Source organism: Bos indicus x Bos taurus, chromosome 3 (assembly GCF_003369695.1).
Source record: "Bos indicus x Bos taurus breed Angus x Brahman F1 hybrid chromosome 3, Bos_hybrid_MaternalHap_v2.0, whole genome shotgun sequence".
NCBI lineage: Eukaryota > Metazoa > Chordata > Mammalia > Artiodactyla > Bovidae > Bos > Bos indicus x Bos taurus.
The window spans coordinates 16,109,573-16,129,985 of record NC_040078.1 but is presented as its reverse complement, the minus strand read 5'-3'; the positions used below and the strand labels follow the sequence as shown (position 1 = coordinate 16,129,985).

The window sequence follows — 20,413 nt, the reverse complement described above, 5'->3', positions numbered from 1 at the left end:
GGGAGGCCATTCAGATCATTGCCACCAGGCAGATGGTAGTTGGGGCCATGGGAGAAGATGGGGCCAAAAATGTCATCTGTGGAGTACAACTGGAATATTGTGAAGAGGAGGAGCTGAGAAAGGGACTGAAAAGGAGCAGCCTGAGAGGGAGCAGAAGAGGCAGGAAAGCCTGGTTGTGAAAGTGTGTGTTAGACACTGAAGAAACACCTTAGGCTCTGAGATTGCAACATGAAACATACCCTTCCTCTCCTAAGAGCCACAGACTAAAATGAGTAAAGTACCACTTGAGGAGCACCGCAGCAGAAGTGCACGGGTAACTCTGAAGTGCCTGGCTAGACTACCTCCTTGGGGATATTCTGTGTTTTAAAATAAGCAGACGTAGTGGGTCATTTTTAAATGTCCTATCCTGGTGCCCCCCTCCAGTCTTGGTGAGGGCTTGGTTGGCACTCTGGTCACTGCCGTGCCATGCCTAATCATCCCAGTCTGTCTCCACTTAGTCACTGGTGTTGCCATTCATTCCCAAGCTTGCCGAGAAGTCACCTGACAGAGCTCCCAATGAATGGGCAATAAAGAAAACTTCCAGTATTCACGATTTTACTGCAGGAACTGGCAATTTTGCATATGCTGAAGCCCTAAAGGAAATGAGGCTGGGCTCTGGCTTCGGATGGTGGTAAATTCCAGTAATAATATAAGGAGAGGAGCAATTCCATCCTATGTCTTTCTGTTTTTCCTGTCTTTTCCCTTGTTTGTAACTTGCAAAGATTCTACCCCGTGATCGTGAGAGGTGGTCTTTGAGGTGTTTGGGAAGGACGGGTAAGACTTTAGCAGACAGCTTTCCACGTGCTCCACGAGACTCCACTCATTGGAGTCTCACAGTGACCCTGAAATAACTTAGCCACCAAGGTGGTCTGGGTTGGAAGATGAGGAAAATAACAACTCACACTGTGTTTGGGGTTGTTTTTGCTTTGATTTTTCAATGAAGTAGCAACCAAGCTGTTCCAAGTGTGTGCAGAAGATAAGATTCTTAAAGAGGAACTCCCTGGAGGAGTCAAGAACTCAGCCTTTTATGTCTTTGGGCCAGAGAGGGGCCCTGCCAGCTTTCAGAGGTCTTCCTACTCCCTTCTAAGGGATTCTTTGCCTCACCTCAGATACCTCTTCTTTCTGTATCTGTATCATCTGGGTTTCAAATGGACTTTCTCATAATCCACCAGAGACCCTATAGAGCAGTGGTCCCCCACCTTTTTGGCACCAGGGAGCAGTTTTGTGGAAGACAGTCATGGACCAGAGGGTAGAGGGGTGGCTTCAGGATGACTCAAGTGCGTTACATTTCTGTGTACTCTATTTCTATTACTGTTACATCAGCTTGACCTCAGGTCATCAGGCATTAGATCACGGAGGTTGGAGACCCCTGTTCTAAGGGATTCCTTGCCTTACCTCAGACACGTACTTCTGTGTTCTCTTTATTTCTTTATCATTAGGGCTTCAAAAGGTCTTTAGCATAACCCACCACAGGCTGTGTAGAATAAATATCATGATTATGATTTCCTCTTGACAGGTGAGGAAATTAGAGCTGAAAGAAAGAAGGGTGATTACAGCTAGTCAGGGTGAGGCTAAGGTTCAGACTCACAGCTTATACTTCTTGGTTAGGGCCTTAGGGGTCATTTAGTCAAACTCTTGAGTTTTACAAATGACACAACAGTAACGACAGGTAAGCTGACTTGCCCAGGAACACACACTTTGTTAATAGCAGAGACAGGACAAGGACTCGTGTCCCAAGAGTGCCTGCCCACTGCGCCAGCCTGCAGTCGGCTAAGAGGTAGGCCTAGTCCTACATGTCCACTGTCGGCCGGTGGCCCCGCTAACAGGCGGTGCTCTCCTGCTGTGCTGTTAACCACTGGGAGAGAAGTGTTAGGCTGGGATCGGCCACAGCGCTCATCACAGCCCTGGTTTGCTAGTGTGCTGATGGTGCTTGTACACTGGCTGGTTGCTGCACAACCAGAGTCCCTGAAGGCACAGTGCCGTGTGCAGAGAACATAGCAGTTATTTATTTCCTAGCCCGATGAGTTTCCATCCTCCTGTATAAGGCTAATTTATTTGGAAAGAGGCCAGTTAATTTCAAACAGTGAAAAATCACACTATTTCCAAAGTCCCCCATGTCAAAAAAAGGAGTATCAGTAGGGGTTTCCCTGGTGGCTCAGTGGTAAAGAAGCCCCCTGCCAATACAGGAGATATGGGTTCGATCCCTGGTCCGGGAAGATCCTACATGCCACAGAGCAGCTAAGCCTGCGTACCACGACTGTTGAGCCCGTGCTCTAGAGCCCAGGAACTGCAACTACTGAGCCCAGGTGCCACAGCTACCGAAGCCTGCAAGCCCTAGATCCTGTGCTCTGCAACAAGAGAAGCCACCGCAATAAGAAGCCTGTGCATGGCAATAAAGAGTAGCCCCTGCTCCCTGCAACTAGAGAAAAGCCCACGCACAGCAACGAAGACCCAGTGCAGCTAAAAAAAAAAAAAAAATGAGTATCAAGAGATGCTGCGGGAGCCTGGGGTACCAAAACGGTTAGGCCACCATGACCACTGGGGTGGCCAGATGATCACAGTGGACAGAATGAGAGGCAGATGGAGGAAGGCAAGCCCACCCACCTGTGACACCATCTTTCTATTTTTAGTACATTTATTTTGTGTCTCAAGCAAAGCACAGTATTTTCCTAAGTATTTTTCCATCAATATCAGTGACAATTTTTAAAAATTTAAGTGTGCTGTTGAAAAAGGTGTACTATCTTTTTAAAGGGATGTTGTAGCTTAAAAGGGCCATTCTCCCCACTGTACTTCCTGTGCCCCACTGTGCCCCCCATTTATAGCTCTCTATTTTATGCCATTGGGCACTGGGAAAATAGGATTTTCATAGCAGAGAGTTACTTTTCTGCACATTTATTTAGAACGGCTAGCACTATTAGATGAGGATTTCCTATGTATATGCCTATGATTTAAATCATTTTGTATTGAATGTATTGTTTCATTTCAGTATTTTAAAATCACACTCTCCCATCTCCGTGGTTAATTATAAGTGTTTTTTAAGTTTTTAAAGTGTTTTTAAAAAATCTCTTTTAGTTGCAGAACCTTTTCTTAAAACAAACTATTGCATGCATACATGTTCAGTTACTTCAGTTGTGTTCGACTCTTTGTGACCCCATGGACTGTATAGCCTGCCAGGTTCCTCTGTCCATGAAATTTTCCAGGCAGTGCTCAGACACCTGCCAAGGGCAGGGCAGTGCCAGGTTTGACGGACCACAGGCTCAGAGGTTTCTAAGTCCCCTTTGAGCTTAGTGATTTGCTGAAAAAGTCGCATTCACTCCTCAAAATATTTCAAAAGAAGGAAAGCTCACCTTTCTCAGTTACCCATCCAGTTGAAAAAATCTGAGGACACAGACTGCTTTCCATGTGGGTTAAGTAACATCAATAGAAACTTTAAAAAAATTGTGACACAGGATTATTTCCTAAATATCGGCAGTTTGCTGAATACTGACAAATAGCAAAGAAGGACTGATGCTGAAGTTGAAGCTCCAGTACTTCACCTGATGCGAAGAGCTGACTCATTCAAAAAGACCCTGCTGCTGGGAAAGATTGAGGGCAGGAGAAGAGGGTGACAGAGGATGAGATGGTTGGATGGCATCCCTGACTCAATGGACATGAACTGGAGCAAATTCCAGGAGATGGTGAGGGACAGGGAAGCCTGGTGTGTTGCAGTCCATGGGGTTGCGAAGAGTCAGACACGACCTGGGGGCTGAACAACAACAAAGCAAGGGAGAAAAATCACACATTAAGCAAAGATAGCGACTGTTAATTTTTAAAATGTAAAAGTCTGACAAACATACAGGGAAGTGCAGATGTCATAAGTGTACAGTCCCATGCATTTCCACAAAGACACCCATGCAGCTGACACCCAGATCAAGAGCGCTTTACATTTAGATGAATTTTCTCCAAGTCTTTTTCCTCAGCATAGTCTCTTGTTGGTTTGTTTTGGCTGTGTGGCATGATGGTTACCCAATCAGGGGTTGAACCTGTACCCCCTGCATAAGAAGCAAGGAGTCTTAACTACTGGACCACCAGGGTTTGTTTCTCAGAGCCATGATTATTCTGTATCCATAACTCTGAATCCTGCCTTTTAAATAAATGTAGCATTAGTTATAAGCACTTCTTATTATTACAATTTTTTGTAAACCTCACTTTCATCACTTATCCATTAGATGCATAGACCCAAGATCACTTAACCAACCTCCTATTATTGGGTGGTTGGACTGTTGTTTTGCTTTTATAAACAAGACTGTGTTGAACATCTTTGTGCATAAAGCTTTTTCCATGGCTGTGTGCTTTCCTGAGGGTATAGTCCCAGAAGTGGAAATCTTGGATCAGAGGGGCTGAATGTTTTGAAATCCAGAGTGTAATGACTCTGTCTTCAGTTCTCTCACTAGAGAGGATTCCACCCAAGAACCCAGCATAGCTCCAGTAAGCGCCCTGCTGTGTTCTCTTCCTGTGCAGTGCCTGAATGGCGAAGCCCAAGTCACATTCTGCAGACTGTTTGTTCCATTTGGATAACAGGCTAAGAGCCAATGGCATATGTGGAGCCAGCTATCAATTATTTATCATAACAAGGACAGGAATAGCCTGTCGATATAAAAAGAAACCTAAGGAAAATCCCCAAACCTTGTTTTTGATGTTAGTTTCCCCTCTCCCCTCCCAGCCCTTCCTGAAGTAGCTGACATTTGGTAGAATTGAGAGAGACCACTTTGCTCCCGCTTTGGGGTCAGTGGGCAGTAAGTTAGTAGGTGACAAAGTGGGAAGCGGGGGTGGGGGGGAAGATGGGCTGCCCCGCTCGACTCAGGGAGGAGCCCTGACTGTACCTTTGAAGATTGCTATCACCATCTCATCTTTCTTTGGGCTGTCAAGTGACTTTTCTCAGTTACTGAGCCCTGGCTTTGGGCCCAGAGTGGAGCAGGGTGAACGAAGCTGTGATCAGAGAGATGTCTATCTCCTTCCTGTTTAACATCGACTTTCCTGTCAAATGAGTCACTCGTGCCCAAGTGGTGCCCATGGCCGAGGCTGTGTGCATGTGCCAGTGTGGTGGGAGGGGACCCAGGGGTGTAGGGAGAACTGGGGACTGTGAGCATATTGGAAGCCAGAAGTGAAGGAGGGGTGTTGAGGGAGCAGGACAGTCCTTTTCCTTCCCCACTGAAAGAATACTGTCTCTCTTTTTTTTATGTAAATGGATTGAGACTGAGAACGTGTCCCTCTGGGCTGCCTCTATGGTTGTGTCAGTCTTTCAGTCATGTCCGTGTCTGACTCTTCATGACCCCATGGGCTGTAGCCTGCCAGGCTCCTCTGTCCATGGGATTCTCCAGGCAAGAATACTGGAGTGGGTTGCCATTCCCTTCTTCAGGGGAGTCTTACATACTCAGCAATCGAATATAGGTCTCCTGCATTGTAGATGGATTCTTTACCGTCTGAGTGGAGCAGAACAAAGAACAAATTAGGTTCTCAGGTGCTACAAAGAGGCACTCAAAACCTCAGTTTCCCCATTGGTAAATTGGACCCACCATGCATACCTATTCCCTTGGGGTATTTTTGATAGCTCTTCAGAGGATTATGTAGCTCCTGGTGACAAAAAGCAGCCAATGAATAAATAGTTATCAATCCTTGGAGCTGAGACCCAAGAGTGCCAGCCCACAAGGGCAGCCAGCTGTTGGTGTTTTTCTCTTGGGTTTATCACAGCAGGAACTCAACATTTGCGTGGTTTGTCTTTGTGTGTCTGTGTGAAGGTTCAAGAAGACGGGGAAACTGCAGGCTCTGAAAGAAGGCAAGACAAGTGCACACCCGTCGTATTCTTTGGGCCAGCTGGTTCCTGAGAGGCCCAAGCCTACCCCAGCGCTTGTCCCCCTCATCTCCCCACCGGTGTCCCCCAGCAGCCTTGAATCTGACAACACATCGAGGAACAGCCGGCCGGATGCTAAGGGCCCTGGAAGCCCTTATGACGTCAGCAACAGAGACTACTTCTTCCCCAGATAATGGGTAGGCCTAGCAGCCTGGGGCGTCAGGCCCCTGGACTGTGTGGATGCTGAAACATAGACTGGCTTAGCACAAGTCGCTCCTCACTGCCATGCCAGCTTATCTCAGGTACTCGGGGCCTCTGGCTTCACCTTTACAGAAGCGCCTCACAGAAAATTCTATGCTGGGTGAAAAAAAAGATTTGCTGTGTTGGTTGAGTTTTGAATCACCCTGACCCCAATGCCCTGATTACAGGGTGAGAGTGAACTCAGGCCCCCGTGAAGAGATGGGTGTCAAGACTCTACTGGCCACTCAGGTGGGCAGAGCTGGGTGACTGGGGAGGTTTGGGACTGCCCCGGGGCTTTGGTGTGGATGAGCCACTGGCCATCCGCGCATCCCCACCCACCACCAGGAGCGGCAACCTCAGACGGCTGGGATAGATTTCTAGCCAGACTCCCCAAGTCGCTTATGTCTTGACCCTCCTCTTCTAGCTCAAACTCTAGAAACCCAAGTGCCTTCAAAATTCCGTTTTTTCTAGGCCTGAGTGTGGGAGAAGGTCTCTTGTGCTTTTCTTTCCCCCGCAGCTGAGGTGGGGGCAGACAGTATCTCAGGGCCTGATGGTTTGAAATGGAATTATAATTAGTTCCTCATCAGCATTTTCTGAATGTGAATGGTCGTCCTAGGCACTTGCTGAATCCAGAAGCGAGTGCACTGGCTCGAGTTCCCTTTTTGGATCCCAGGACTTCAGGAGAGGAAGGAGGGGAGTGGGGCAGGGTCTCCAAGCTATCTGTAGTGGCATTGCTGAGGGGGCTGGAGGCCTCTGCACACCGTCCCCCCACTTCCCCGGTTCCCCAGAAGGAGAACTGGCATCAGGAAGGCTTCTGCCAGTTGTGAAATCAGCATTGCCTCGCTCCAGCTTTGTTTATTTTGTTTTCAACTGAGCCTGAGTAACCAGGGAAGATAATATTTATGCAAAAAGACAAAAGAACCTGGCAAGAATGGATTTTAATGTGGTTTTTAAAAAACTGCTGACTCTCTTATCTTCAGAGGGTAGAGCATCCAGTATTAGTTGGGAGTCGGTATATAAATAACAGGCGAAAGGCACAATGACTTTGTTTAGCATAAAACTGAATCAAGTGACAAAGGACGAGAAAAGATTTTCCCCTATAAGAGAAGAGACTCTGTTTTCATTCTAAATTTTGTTTTTGCCTTAAAAAGTAAAAAAAAAAGAGAGAGAGAGAGAAAAAACAACTCTGCCTCTTTTCTAATTTAGCGGAAAAGGCAGCTTGTTACTACTCCCCCAGGCGGTCGAGAAGGAAATGGTGTCCAGCTCCCAGGTCACAGTGCTGGGAAGCCAGCCTCCCACGATTACTCAGCAGGTCAGCTGAAAATCCCCACCACTGAAAGCCATGAATTCTCCGGTATCAGACGAGGTTCATTTAAAAAAAAAAATCCTAACCTTGATGCCTTCCTCTTTTTAGTTAGTTCCTTGAATGTGATTGTGTTCAGCGAGTATTGGAGCATCGACTGAACGTCGAGGCGTGACACTGTGCCAACCACTGCGGTGTACTTTTCTGTCTAGGCTTTGAAAATTCAGTAAGTTAGTGGTTACCTAGACAAGCACCCTCAAGTATCCTGGGAAGTCCCAGAAAGAAGCTGTGATTAAAATCTGTCGTGCAACCCACCACTAAAAATGTACCAGACCACAACACTTTTCTAGTAGTCTCCTGTTTTAGAAGAACAACCACCAGCACCAGACAGGTGGGAAAAGGACAGAAATGATCATGTTTTGTTTACTGTTTGCCGGGCTCAAGCTGTTATGACGTTGGGCGACGTGGTGACTTTCATTGCTGGCTTTGGCTGTAGCTTTCAGACTCTGTTGCTGCCTTTGGCAACTAATCTGAAGTTGACAAAAGTGAGGCAGGTGGTTTTGTTTTGTTTTTCTCTCAAGTTTTCGTGACTGAGACCAGCAAAAATGCTGTTAAAGGGAAATATAGAAAATGAGAATCTGCATGAGACAGGATGATTCTCTGCCCACAGTTAACTCTTGACAAAGTTTTACCCACGTGTAATATTAGCAGAGCCAGGCAGCGGTGCTGGTGGAAGATGTGAAATCCAGATAGCTCATGATTGCTGAGAGCTAGGCAGCTTTGATCTCCAAATTGTTATTGCTTTCATTATTATTTGAACGGAACTGCCTCCCCCCCACCTTTATTTTTTTATAAGCTAGTATAGATGAAGGAAAAATATATGTCTTCTCTTGCTCAGTGTACATAGGTATACACCCTATGCTCTCTCTGTCTTTGAATCTATGGTCAGTGAATGTGTGTTTCAGTTCACAGGTCATTCTTACCTGTGTTTCTACAGCACACGTGTGATGCTACTCACCTAATACCTGTAGCAATCTGCTACACAGCCAGAAGGAAATGTTAGCCCAGCGACAATTTTTTATTACAGATGGACAGCTTATGCCGCTGGGTGGGAAACATTGAAAATATGCTAGTTCAGGGTTTCAGTTAAAGTGGTCATTAATTCTTGTAGCATTAATGAAAAAAAATTTTTGTTTTTAAGTGTCGAGGAAGTAGCGTTGACTGTTTCTGCAAAGCCTTCGGTAACTCTGAAAGCTCTTTGCCCTGATGGAGCCTTGCCCTTGGTAGTTTGTTTGCCAGGCTCTGGGCTCACCCCAGTCTCTGTCATTTGTCTGCTGTCCCCGAGGGAAGGACACACCATTACAAGGGGTGGGATCTGCTCCTGGAACTGATTGGGAGCCCACCTGGTGGGGAGCAGACCTCGGCTCAACAGAGCTCAGTGGGGCAGACTGGGGGTGGTCATGGTTTGTGGGTTTCCTGTAGAATGTTCAGGAATGTCTTGCCTGGCTGCTTTGGTTCTAGGCTATATCGCTTCATCAGAGGCACTTAAGATTGCCCCAGTTGGGGAGGAGTGTGACACCCAGCTCCAGATTGAGTTGGTAAGAAATCTGTCTTAATTTGGAGAAGCAGGGGCAATTGGTGGTTCCTGGGAGCATGAGCCTGGATCCCAGGCTCCCATGCAGCAGTTGGCAGCGGGGCTTTTGCCAAGCTGGCTCCACTTCTGTGCCAGACACTCCCGAGCATCCCCAAAAGGTCCTTCTAGCATCGCGTCCTCTGTGTAGCCTGGCTCTAGCACCAGCAAGTTTCTATGGCAACCTTAATGATGATTAAGGAACATTGTCAGATGTATGAACATATGCTCAAATGCAGATCTACTTCAGAAGGAAAGGATTGGAACAGCGTGTAGCAAGGCTGTTAATTAATAGAGAAACCGTATTTGGATGGAGAGCACACATCTGTTAAATAGAATACCTCAACTTTATGTTTTTCTGGAGAGAAATAATAGTTTTAAGTTTGGTGTTTTTTTTTTTTAACCTAATTATCTGAAAGCAAATACCAAAGGCTGGTGATGTCTGTATATGGGGCAAAGGGTCAGTATAATTTTTTTCAGTGTTTTTTCTTTTAACCAGCTATTTTGCATTTAAAATGAAAATTGTAAATGTTTGAAATAAATAAGTTCCAAAAAATATGCCTGGGAGATAATGATGCTTTGGCGCCTGGGTCCTTTCAAGGAAAGACTTGCATGCTTACTCGGGGAAAGGGGTGAGGAAACATGGATTTAAGTCAAGGAGAACCATTTGGGGGTGAGCTTTTCCTTAATGCAGGATTAAATTACCTCTGGAAAAAAATCAGGTGAGTTTAAGAAATAAGTTGCAATTTCTCAAAGACTTTCATTTTGGAAGTTATTTCCCCAAATGAGGCCTGGACTTTCTGGAAAGGGCGTAGGTGCTTCGGCTTTTTTACATCATTATCAGGTGATGGACCTGGGGGGAGGAAAAGGAAGGGCCATTATTCATCAGAAGACTGTTTATTGAACAGGGGCTGTTAACGGAATCACAAGTCAACCCTGAACCTCTCCATCATCAGGCTGCATCTGTCCCCTATTGAAAAGGATCCTCCATAGGAAACTCTGGGACTCTGCCATCCCAAATCTTCCAAACAGAGGAAAGCCTTCATGTGGATGCTCTGTGGATAAGAGTTGCTGTGTAAACAGTTCAGGGCTGGGGAGGAGGAAACTGCATGGAAACCTGGAAATTGTGTAACTCAGACCGAAAGCTGAAGCGCCAGGCCCCGCTGTGCGGCTCCCCAGCGCCCCGGGGAATCAGAAGAAAGCCACACGATCAACCGCACCTATGGGGCCCATCCTTGAAGAGGCCACGGTTTCTTGCGAGGTTGGTACCTGTCTTGCAGAAAGTGACACAGGAAACAGATGTCCCATGGTGGCTTGGCTGTGCGGGCCCCACAGAGGGTGTGGGAGTGAGTGTAAGGAGCAGGAAAGGGAAGAGGGTGGCCCCCCCCTCTTCACCACATCAACTGTTAGGATGGTAAGGCTATGATGCTCTTTCCAGAAGAGAGAATGAGAGAGCAGATGGGGGATCCTGTAGAGGATGGCAAGGAACACTCAGTTACTGGAACGACCACTGAGGAAAGCGCTTTCCTTATTTTTTGATGCAGAAGGACACCAAGCCTTCCCCCACGTCTGTGAGAAGCACAGGCCCGAGGCAGGAAACACGGTGCCCTCCTGCATAGCAGAAGCATGCTGTTGCAAGGCCTGATGCTGGTCCGAGCAGTGTCCAAGGCCGGGCGGGGCCTGGCAGCCTCTCGGGCAGCGTGGTGGCCATGTGGGCTGGCTGGGTGAGCCGACTGAGTGGCCATCAGGTAAATAGTCCTGAGCAGGGGAGCCAGCCCTACACGATCCTTCAAATACTGACCACCCCTTGGTCTCTCTACGAAACTTCTGGTCTTCTTGCTGATGTGTGTTACTTAAAACAACCTCAGCCACATCTTATTTCACACCAGCAATTTTCAGTGACTATCCAAAACATGAATACAATGAGATTTTTCAGTGAGATCCCCAAACACTCGCACTATGGGAATATGTAGCATTCAATTAGGCTGTTTCTTTTTCTCAGGTAACTTCAAAATGCTTAGTAAGGCTGCCGAATGTCCACAAAGAAAACAGCTGATCGTGTTTTGAAAAATTTATTTTATTGAAGTATAGTTGATTTGCAATGATGTATTAATTTTTACTGTATAGCAAAGTGATTCAGTTATATACATATATATACGTTCTTTTTCATTTTCTTTTCCATTATGGTTTATACAGAATATTGAATATAGTTCCCTGTGCTGTACAGGAGGACCCTTTCTATATATATATTAATAATAGTTTGCTTCTGGGAATTCCCTGATGGTCCCATGGTTAGGACTCTGATTTCACTGTGGAGGACCCAGATTGGGGAACTAAGATGCTTATTCCAAACTCCCGATCCTTCCTTCCCCCACAACCTTCCCCTTTGGCAACCACCAGTCCATTTTAATATTTCATTATGATTTTTTTAAAGAATGAAATTTATCGGGAGGACAGTTGAATTCTGTTTTTTATTTAATGAATTTTGGGGGCCATGCTGTGTGACATGTAAGATCTTAGGGCCCTGACAAGGGTTGAACCCTACATTGGCAGCAGCACACAGTCTTAACCACAGGGGTAACAGGGGAGTCCCCTATTTGGGTTTTTAAATGCAAGTGTGCTGAACAATGAGGGTTCTGAAATGATGAAATGTCCCATTCAGTGTAACTGGGACATTCTAGGGTCTGTCCCCGGTGACTGATGAAGGGAGGGGGAAAAGGTGGAGGAGGACTGTGTCAGCAGCACATGCTCGTGTGGAGAGCATGTTCATTACCCTGCAGAGCACAGGTACACGTGTACACTGGAGTCACCACAACCAGCAGGGGCTCCAGATGGGTCTGAAGAAGGTGGTGACGGACCCTGAGGGTGACTGTGGACCCTGATTGTTTCTATAAGGAGGTGGGTGCTCTGGGGCCTCAGATTTCAGTCAATCATGTCTGTGGATGGGTCCAGGAATTACTAGAAGCCCAGGCTTCAACCCCAGACCCTCCAGATCACAAAAGTGGGCGTCTGTTTACATGAGTGTAAGGTGCTCAGTTTCTCTTGCTGTGCTGCCAGCTCTGAGGGTCTCTGTGAGGGAGACTGCAGCGTGGGAGGTGAGGTTCTATGGCAACACGTTATTGGGGGCCTAAGCAGGCGACAAAACCTGTGGACAGCAAAGAGCTACACCACTGGCCCTGCTGGTTATCCAGAAGGTCACCGTCCCTTTTTGGTCGAGATGGCATGTTAAGATTAGCTAATAATAATGACAGCCGTTTATGGACCCCTCCCCATGTGCTTCACAAATAGGATATTCTTTCTCATCCTAACGAGAGGTAAGTTTTCACCAGTTTACAGATGCAACCACAGAGGCTCATATTGGTGAAGATAGTCGCCTAAGACTCCTGAGCTGGGTAAGAGGCTGAACTAGACCCTAAACCTGGGTCTGCTTGACCCCAAGCCAGTGCTCTTTCCCTTGCTGTGTGGCCCCTCAGCCCCTGGTGACAACCAGGATAGTCCTACCTTTCCACCCCCTTTCCCAGGCTAGGTGCTTTGCCCCTGTGCTGGGTGGGGGCCTGGCCCACTCACCCTCCTGGGGAGATGGCCCTGGAGTCTTCATCTGGTTTATCACACGTATCAGTGAGGAAGCCGAGACCCGTGGAGTCTGAGCTATGAAGGTGTGTCCCTGAGGCCAACAGACCTCAGTGATGCTCACAAAATAGGAGCCACAGAGAAGATGGGCCGCAGAGGTGGAGGCAGCAAATAGCTCCTTACGGTTAATGATCCTTCACCAGAAACCAAACCACTTCCCCTCCTTCTGTATCAGTCCCGTATCTATTCCTCTGAACTCTGAGTGATTGATCTGGTGTTCTGTTGCTTCCTTGGTGTATATTTTAATATTGTTTGTTGTTCAGTCGCTAAGTCATGGCTAACTCTTTAAGATCCCCTGGACTCTAGCCCACCAGGCTCCTCTGTCCATGGGATTTCCGAGGCAAGAATACTAGAATGAGTTGCCATTTGCTTCTCCAGGGAGTCATCTGGATCCAGGGATCAAACCCTCTTCTCTTGCATCTCCTGCAGTGGCTGGCAGATTCTTTACTGCTGTGCCACCAATACTTGAATGAACTTCCTTGAAATCCCCAAACTGTGCTTTATTTATGGCATGTGAACTTTCTTATGTCCACTGTGTCTGAAAGGGTGAATGATCACCACGCTGGAAGAGGTGGTTCTCTCTGGGCTGAGTCCTTCAGGGGATGTTTACTCCATCACCACGCCAGGATGTAAGAGGAACCAATCCCTTCCCAAAGATGCTGTCAGTTCACTCACTGAGCCAGGCAATTAGGGAGCAAATGCTCCTGCTGTCTCCAGGAACCAAGTGACTAATCTGGTCTAGGGAGTCAGGGAAGGAAGGGACAGGGCAAGTGAACAGAGGAGGGTTCCAGTGGAAGGGGTGGCCTAGGGAGGCTGACGGTAACAGGGCCTGGGGTGAGACCTGCCTTGGACATGCAATGTGTAGAGCAGTTTTTCGACATTCTAAGAGCATTAGGAAGCTGCTGAAGACCAGATTTGCTCCTTCTTTCTCTTTTATGCATATTAAATTTTTTTTCATGAGCCTGTATGTTTTTACAGTTAGAAAGCTTTTCACTAAACCGTTATAATCCCTCTATTTTGGAATAGTGCAACCAGGTTGGACTGCCTATAAGAAATTGTTAATTAAAAAGTGCAAGAAGTAGGTGGGGATCATAGATAAAGCAAAACTGACTATGAGACAGTAACTGTTGAAGTTGAGTAATAGGTACAGAATGGTTCATTATATGAATCTTTTAAAAGCATTGACATTCTCCATTTTAAATGTGCAAGGACTTTAGGGTGAATGCTTCACTTGCAAACATACCATTTAAAATAATGCAAATAAGGACTTCCCTGCTGGTGCAGTGGATAAGAGTCCACCTGCCAATGCAGGGGACATGGGTTCGATCCCTGTCAGGGAAGATTCCACATGCCTCAGAGCAACTAAGCCTGTGTGCCCCAACTACTGACCCCCGATTCTAGAGCGAGCAAGCCAAAACTAACGAGGCCTCCACGATCCACGACTATTGAAGCAGGTATGCCTAGAGCCTGTGCTCGGCAGTAAGAGAAGCCCCACCTCACCACAATTAGAGAAAACCCTAGTGCAACAACAAAGACCCAGAGCAACCAAAAAAAAAAATCAAAAATGAATACGAACACATCTTCCTTAACGATCTTTTAATGTAAACCACAATTCTCACTCGTTCACAGTATACTGGTTGATACTTTAACTACTTGGCTTGGCTTTTTTTTTTAATTCAAGTATAGTTGATTTACAGTGTTGTGTTCGTTTCAGCAAAGTGACTCAGTTTTATATATATATATATATTTTTTTTTCTTTTCCATTATAGATTATTATAAGATGTTGAATATAATGTCTTGTGCTATATAGTAGGTCCTATTGGTTATCTCTTTCATATATAGCAGTGTGTATGACTATTATATATAAGATAGATATTAACATCCTAAACTGTTAATTTACCCCTCTACTCACCCCGTTGGCTTTTATGTGCACAGGTACTGTCTCTTTCCTTCGGTTCATCCAAACTGGTAATCTTGTTCATTTATACACACAAATCAGAAAGCAGTAGGAACAATGTAAATCAATGAAGTTAGAACACACCTCCACACCATACACAAAAATAAACTCAGAATGGCTTAAAGAAGCCAAAAGGAATCATTGAAAAAATGTCATGTAGGAAGTGTTTTAAGTTTGAATTGAGGTGGTAACAGTGACTCACAGCAAATGATTTGCAACATGGGGGAAGTCATCCTGGTGCTACTTGTGGACTCTGGGAATGATGATCTCCATGGTTCAGAGTCTCCTTAATTTATAATTGCACGTTCATTATCAGAGCTTAAATTGTCCTGGAGGACTTCAGGCTACCAGATCCATAGATGGAGCCTCTCTTAAGCAGGCAAAGAATGCCCAAGCCCGTCAGACCCAGCACAGGGTGGTCCAGGAGGTGGACCTAATTCCCATTTCCCCCGCCTGTGTCCATGGGCTCACCTGTGGGGAGAGAACTCACTGATCACCCATGACAACCTGGATGTCCAGTCTGCTGCTGCATTTTCACTGTAAGATAATATAGACTGGAATTTTTTAAAAAACTGAGGTAAAAGACATAAAGAGGAGGGCATGGCAACCCACTCCAGTATTCTTGCCTAGAGAATCCCATGGACAGAGGAACTGGGTGGGCTAGAGCCCATGAGGTCGAAAAGAGTCAGACACGACTGAGGCAACTTAGCATGGATGCAAAAGATATAAAATCTGCTGCCTTAACCATTGCTAACTATAGAGTTCAGCAGTGTTAAGTACATTCATATTGTTGTGTAAACAACCTCTAGAATGTTTTCATCTTGCAAAACTGAGACTTTATACCAGTAAACAACAGCTTCCACATCTCCCCTCCCCCCAGGCCTTGGTAATCACCATTCTATTTTTTGTCTCCATGAATTTGACTACTTTCAGTTCAGTTCTGTTTAACCGCTTTGTCGTATCCGACTCTTTTTGACCCTATGGACTGCAGCACACCAGGCCTCCCTGTCCATCGCCAACTCCTGGAGTTTACTCAAACTCATGTCCATTGAGTCGGTGATGCCATCCAACCATCTCATCCTCTGTCATCCCCTTCTCCTCCTGCCTTCAATCTTTCCCAGCATCAGGGTCTTTTCAAATGAGTCAGCTCTTCTCATCAGGTGGCCAAAGTACTGTAGTTTCAGCTTCAGCATCAGTCCTTCCAATGAACACCCAGGACTGATCTCCTTTAGGATGGACTGGTTGGATCTCCTTGCAGTCCAAGGGACTCTCAAGAGTCTTCTCCAAACACCACAGTTCAAAAGCATCAATTCTTCGGTGCTAGGTACCTCATATAATTGGAGTCACACTGTATTTGTTTTCTTGTGTCTCAGTTCAGTTCAGTTCAGTCGCTCAGTCCTGTCCGACTCTTTGCGACCCCATGAATCGCAGCACACCAGACCTCCCTGTCCATCACCAACTCCCGGAGTTCACCCAGAATCACATCCATTGAGTCAGTGATGCCATCCAGCCATCTCATCCTCTGTCGTCCCCTTCTCCTCCTGCCCTCAATCCCTCCCAGCATCAGAGTCTTTTCCAATGAGTCAACTCTTCACATGAGGTGGCCAAAGTACTGGAGTTTCAGCTTTAGCATGATTCCTTCCAAAGAAATCCCAGGGCTGATCTCCTTCAGAATGGACTCCTTGGATCTCCTTGTAGTCCAAGGGACTCTCAAGAGTCTTCTCCAACACCACAGTTCAAAGTCATCCATTCTTCAGTGCTAGGTACCTTATATAATTGGAGTTACACTGTATTTGTTTTCTTGTGTCTAGCTTAGCTTAATGTCCTCTGCTAAGTCACTTCAGTCATGTCTGACTCTGTGCGACCCCATAGACGGCAGCCTACCAGGCTCTCCCGTCCCTAGGATTCTCCAGGCAAGAACACTGGAGTGGGTTGCCGTTTCCTTCTCCAATGCATGAAAGTGAAAAGTGAAAGTGAAATCACTCAGTCGTATCCGACTCTTAGCGACCCCATGGACTGCAGCCTACCAGGCTCCTCTGTCCATGGGATTTTCCAGGCAAGAGTACTGGAGTGGGGTGCCATTGCCTTCTCCGAATGTCCTCTAGGTTCATTCATATTGTAGCATGTGTTGACATTTCCTTCCTTTTTAAAGCTCAGCAATATTCACTGTACATATATACACTGCATTTTGTTTATCTACTCATCCACCCTTGGACGTTTGGGTTGCTTCCTCTTCTTGGCTTTTGTGACCATTTTTTTTTAACTTTATTTTTTATTTGCTAAGTAACACCAGTTGGCTAGTTTGTTACTCTTTGCCTCCTTAGTCAAAGGTGAAGAATTCCAGGTATAATCTCGGAAAGGGAAGGGAAGTACATATATACCTTGGGGATATTGCAGGCTTGGATTTAGACCACTGCAATAAAGCAAATATCACAGTAAAGCAAGTCATGTGTATTTTTTGGTTGACCAGCGCATATAAAACTTATGTTTGTACTATACTGTAGTCTTTTAAGTGTGCAATAGCATTATGTCTAGAAATGTACATACATTAATTAAAAAACACTTTGTTGCTGGAAAATGCTAACCATTATCTGAGCCTTCAGTGAGTTGTACAGTCTTTGCTAGTGGAGGGTCTTGGCTTGATGCTGATGGTGCTACCTGATTAGGGTGGTGGTTGCTGAAGGTTGGAGCGGTTGTGGCAATTTCCTAAAATGACACAGCAATGAAGTTTGCCACACTGACTGACTCATCCTTTTGTGAAAGATTTCTCTGGAGCATGCAGTGTTGTTTGATAGCTTTTTACCCACAGCAGACCTTCTTTCAAAATTGGAGTCAGTCCTTTCAAATCCTGCTATTGGCTTATTAACTAAGTTTATGTAATATTATAAATTCTTTACTGTCATTTCAACAATCATTGCAGCTTCCTTGCCCGGAGTACAAGAAACAGCTACACCTAAAGAAACTAACTTCTCTGCTCATTCCTAAGAAGCATCTCCTCATCCACCAAAGTTTAAAAAAAAAGTTTTATCGAAGTTTTATAAGATTGTAGCAATTCAGTCATACATTCAGACCCCACTTATTCTAGTTCTCTTGCTATTTCTACCACATCTGCAGTTACTTTCTCCCCTGAAGTCTTGAGCCCTTCAAAGTCATCCACGAGGGTTTGAATTCACTTCTTCCAAACTCTTGTTAATGTTGATATTTTGACCTCTTCCCCACAAACCACGAATGTTCTTACTGGCAACAAGACTGATGAATCCTTTTCAAAAGGTTTCCAATTTCCTTTGCCCAGATCCAACAGAGGAATCACTATCTACGACAGCTAGAGTCTTATGAAATGTATTTTTAAAGACAAAGACTTGAAAGTTGAAATCACTCCTTGAACCATGGGCTGCAGAATGGGTGTTGTGCTCTCAGGAGTAAAAACAACACTAATCTCACTGCAGATTTCCATCAGAGCTCTTAGGTGACCAGGTACATTGTCAATTAGCAGTAATATTTTGAAAGATATCTTTTTTCCTGAGCAGGTCTCAACAGTGGGTTTAAAATATTCAGCAAACAATGTTGTAAACAGATGTACCGTCATCCAGGCTTTGCTGTTCCATTTATAGAGGAGAGGCAGAGTGGATTTAGCATAATTCTTAAGGCCCTTAGGGTTTTTGGAATGGTAAGTGAGCATCATCTTCAAGTTACCAGCTGTATTAGCCCCCAACAAGAGTCAGCCTGTCCTTCAAAGATCTTAATCCAGGCATTGACTTCTCCTCTCTAGCTATGAAAGTTCTAGATGGCATTTTCTTCCAATGGAAGGCTGTTTTATCTACACTGAAAACTTGTTGTTTAGTGTAGCCAGCTTCATTAGATCTTAGCTAGATCTTCTGGATAACTTTCTGTAGCTTCTACATCAGCACTTGCTGCTTCATCTGGGACTTTGATGTGCTAGAGATAGCTTCTCTTCTTAAACCCCATAAGCCAGTCTCTGCTAGCTTCAAATTTTTCTTCTGCATTCTGCAGCTTCAGCACTTCTCTCAGCCTTCATAGAGCTGAAGACAGCTCTGGATGAGGCTTTGACTTAAGAGGATGTGGTGGCTGGTTTGGTCTTTTATCCAGACCACTCAAACTTTCTCTGTATCAACAATAGGACTGTTTAACTTTACCATTTGTTTGTTCACTGGGGTAACACTTTCTTTCAAGAACTTTTCCTTTGCATTCACAGCTTGGCTAACTGGTGCAAGAGGCCTAGCTTTTGGCCTATCTAGGCTTTAGGGGTGCCTTCCTCACTAAGCTTAATCATTTCTAGCTTTTGACTTAAAGTGAGAGACTCTTCCTTTCACTTCAACTCTTAAGAGTTCATTGTAAGGTTACTATTAGGCCTAATTTCAATATTGCTATATTTAAGGGAAATTTGAGGTCTGAGCGGGTAATGGGGGGAATGGCTAGCCAGTGGAGCAGCCATAACACACAATGATGTCAAAGTGTTAGTTGCTCAGTCATGTCTGACTCTTTGGGACCCTATGGACTATAGCATGCTAAGCTCCTCTGTCCATGGAATTCTCCAGGCAAGAATACTGGAGTGGGTAGCCATTCCCTTCTCCAGGGGATCTTCCCAACCCAGGGATTGAACCTGGGTCTCCCACATTGCAGGTAGATTCTTTGCCATCTCAGCTACCAGGAAAGCCCCAGAACACATCATATTTATATATATATAAATATAATTAATAATTATATTATAATTAATATATATTTAATTATGTATTTTATATTATAATTAATATAAATATAAATATAATATATTTATAAATAAATATATAAATATATTTTATATATTTATAAAATATATAAATAAATATATATAAATAAATAAATATAAATATAAATAAATAATTATTTATAATATATTTAATTAATATATAATTAATTAAATAATTAAAAAAATAAATATAAATAAATTTATATATATATAAAATCATATTTATTTAAAAAAAAAAATCGTTGGCAGCACTGGGTCTCGGTTGCTGCAGGAAGGCTTTAGCTAGTTTCGGTGAGCAGGGGCTTCTCAATGCAGCAGTTTCTCTTGTTGCGGAGCATGGGCTCTAGGCGCTCAGGCTTCAGTAATTGTGGTTCATGGGCTTAGATGACCTATGGCACGTGGAATTTTCCTGGACCAGGAGTCAAACCCGTGTCCCCTGTTTTGGCAGGCAGATTCTTAATCACTTCTCACCAGGAAAGTCCAACACTTATTAAGTTCACCATCTTATATAGGCATGGTTCATGGCATCGGCAAACAATCACAATTGTAATGTCAAACATTACTGATCATCATAACAAATATAATGAACAGCTTTGAAGTACTGTGAGAACCACCAAAATGTGACACAGAGACAGGAATTGAGAGGATGCTGTTGGAAAAATAGCACCAAGATTGCCATAAACCTTCAGCTTGTAAAGATCACAGTGAAGCCCAGTAATATGAGGTATGTCTGTCCTCTAATACTACTACTACTACTACTACTACTACTACTACTAAGTCACTTCAGTCGTGTCCTACTCTGTGCGACCCCATAAACGGCAGCCCACCAGGCTCCGCCATCCCTCAGATTCTCCAGGCAAGAACACTGGAGTGGGTTGCCATTTCCTCCTCCAATGCATGAAAGTGAAAAGTGAAAGTGAAGTCGCTCAATAGTGTCCAACTCTTCGCGACCCCATGGACTGCAGCCCACCAGGCTCCTCCGTCCATGGGATTTTCCAGGCAAGAGTACTGGAGTGGGGTGCCATTGCCTTCTCCGA

At 44.9% G+C, this 20,413-nt stretch overlaps 1 protein-coding gene across 1 annotated transcript in view; it reads left to right on the top strand.

The window, feature by feature from the left end:
* Positions 1 to 9,598, top strand: part of IL6R (interleukin 6 receptor) — a 55,020-nt gene extending 45,422 nt beyond the window's left edge. The window contains exon 10 of the mRNA XM_027532103.1: positions 5,817 to 9,598. Coding sequence (XP_027387904.1) covers positions 5,817 to 6,063 — 247 coding nt within the window. The 3' untranslated portion in view covers positions 6,064 to 9,598. The remainder of the gene's footprint in view (positions 1 to 5,816) is intronic.
* The last annotated feature ends 10,815 nt before the right edge of the window (positions 9,599 to 20,413 follow it).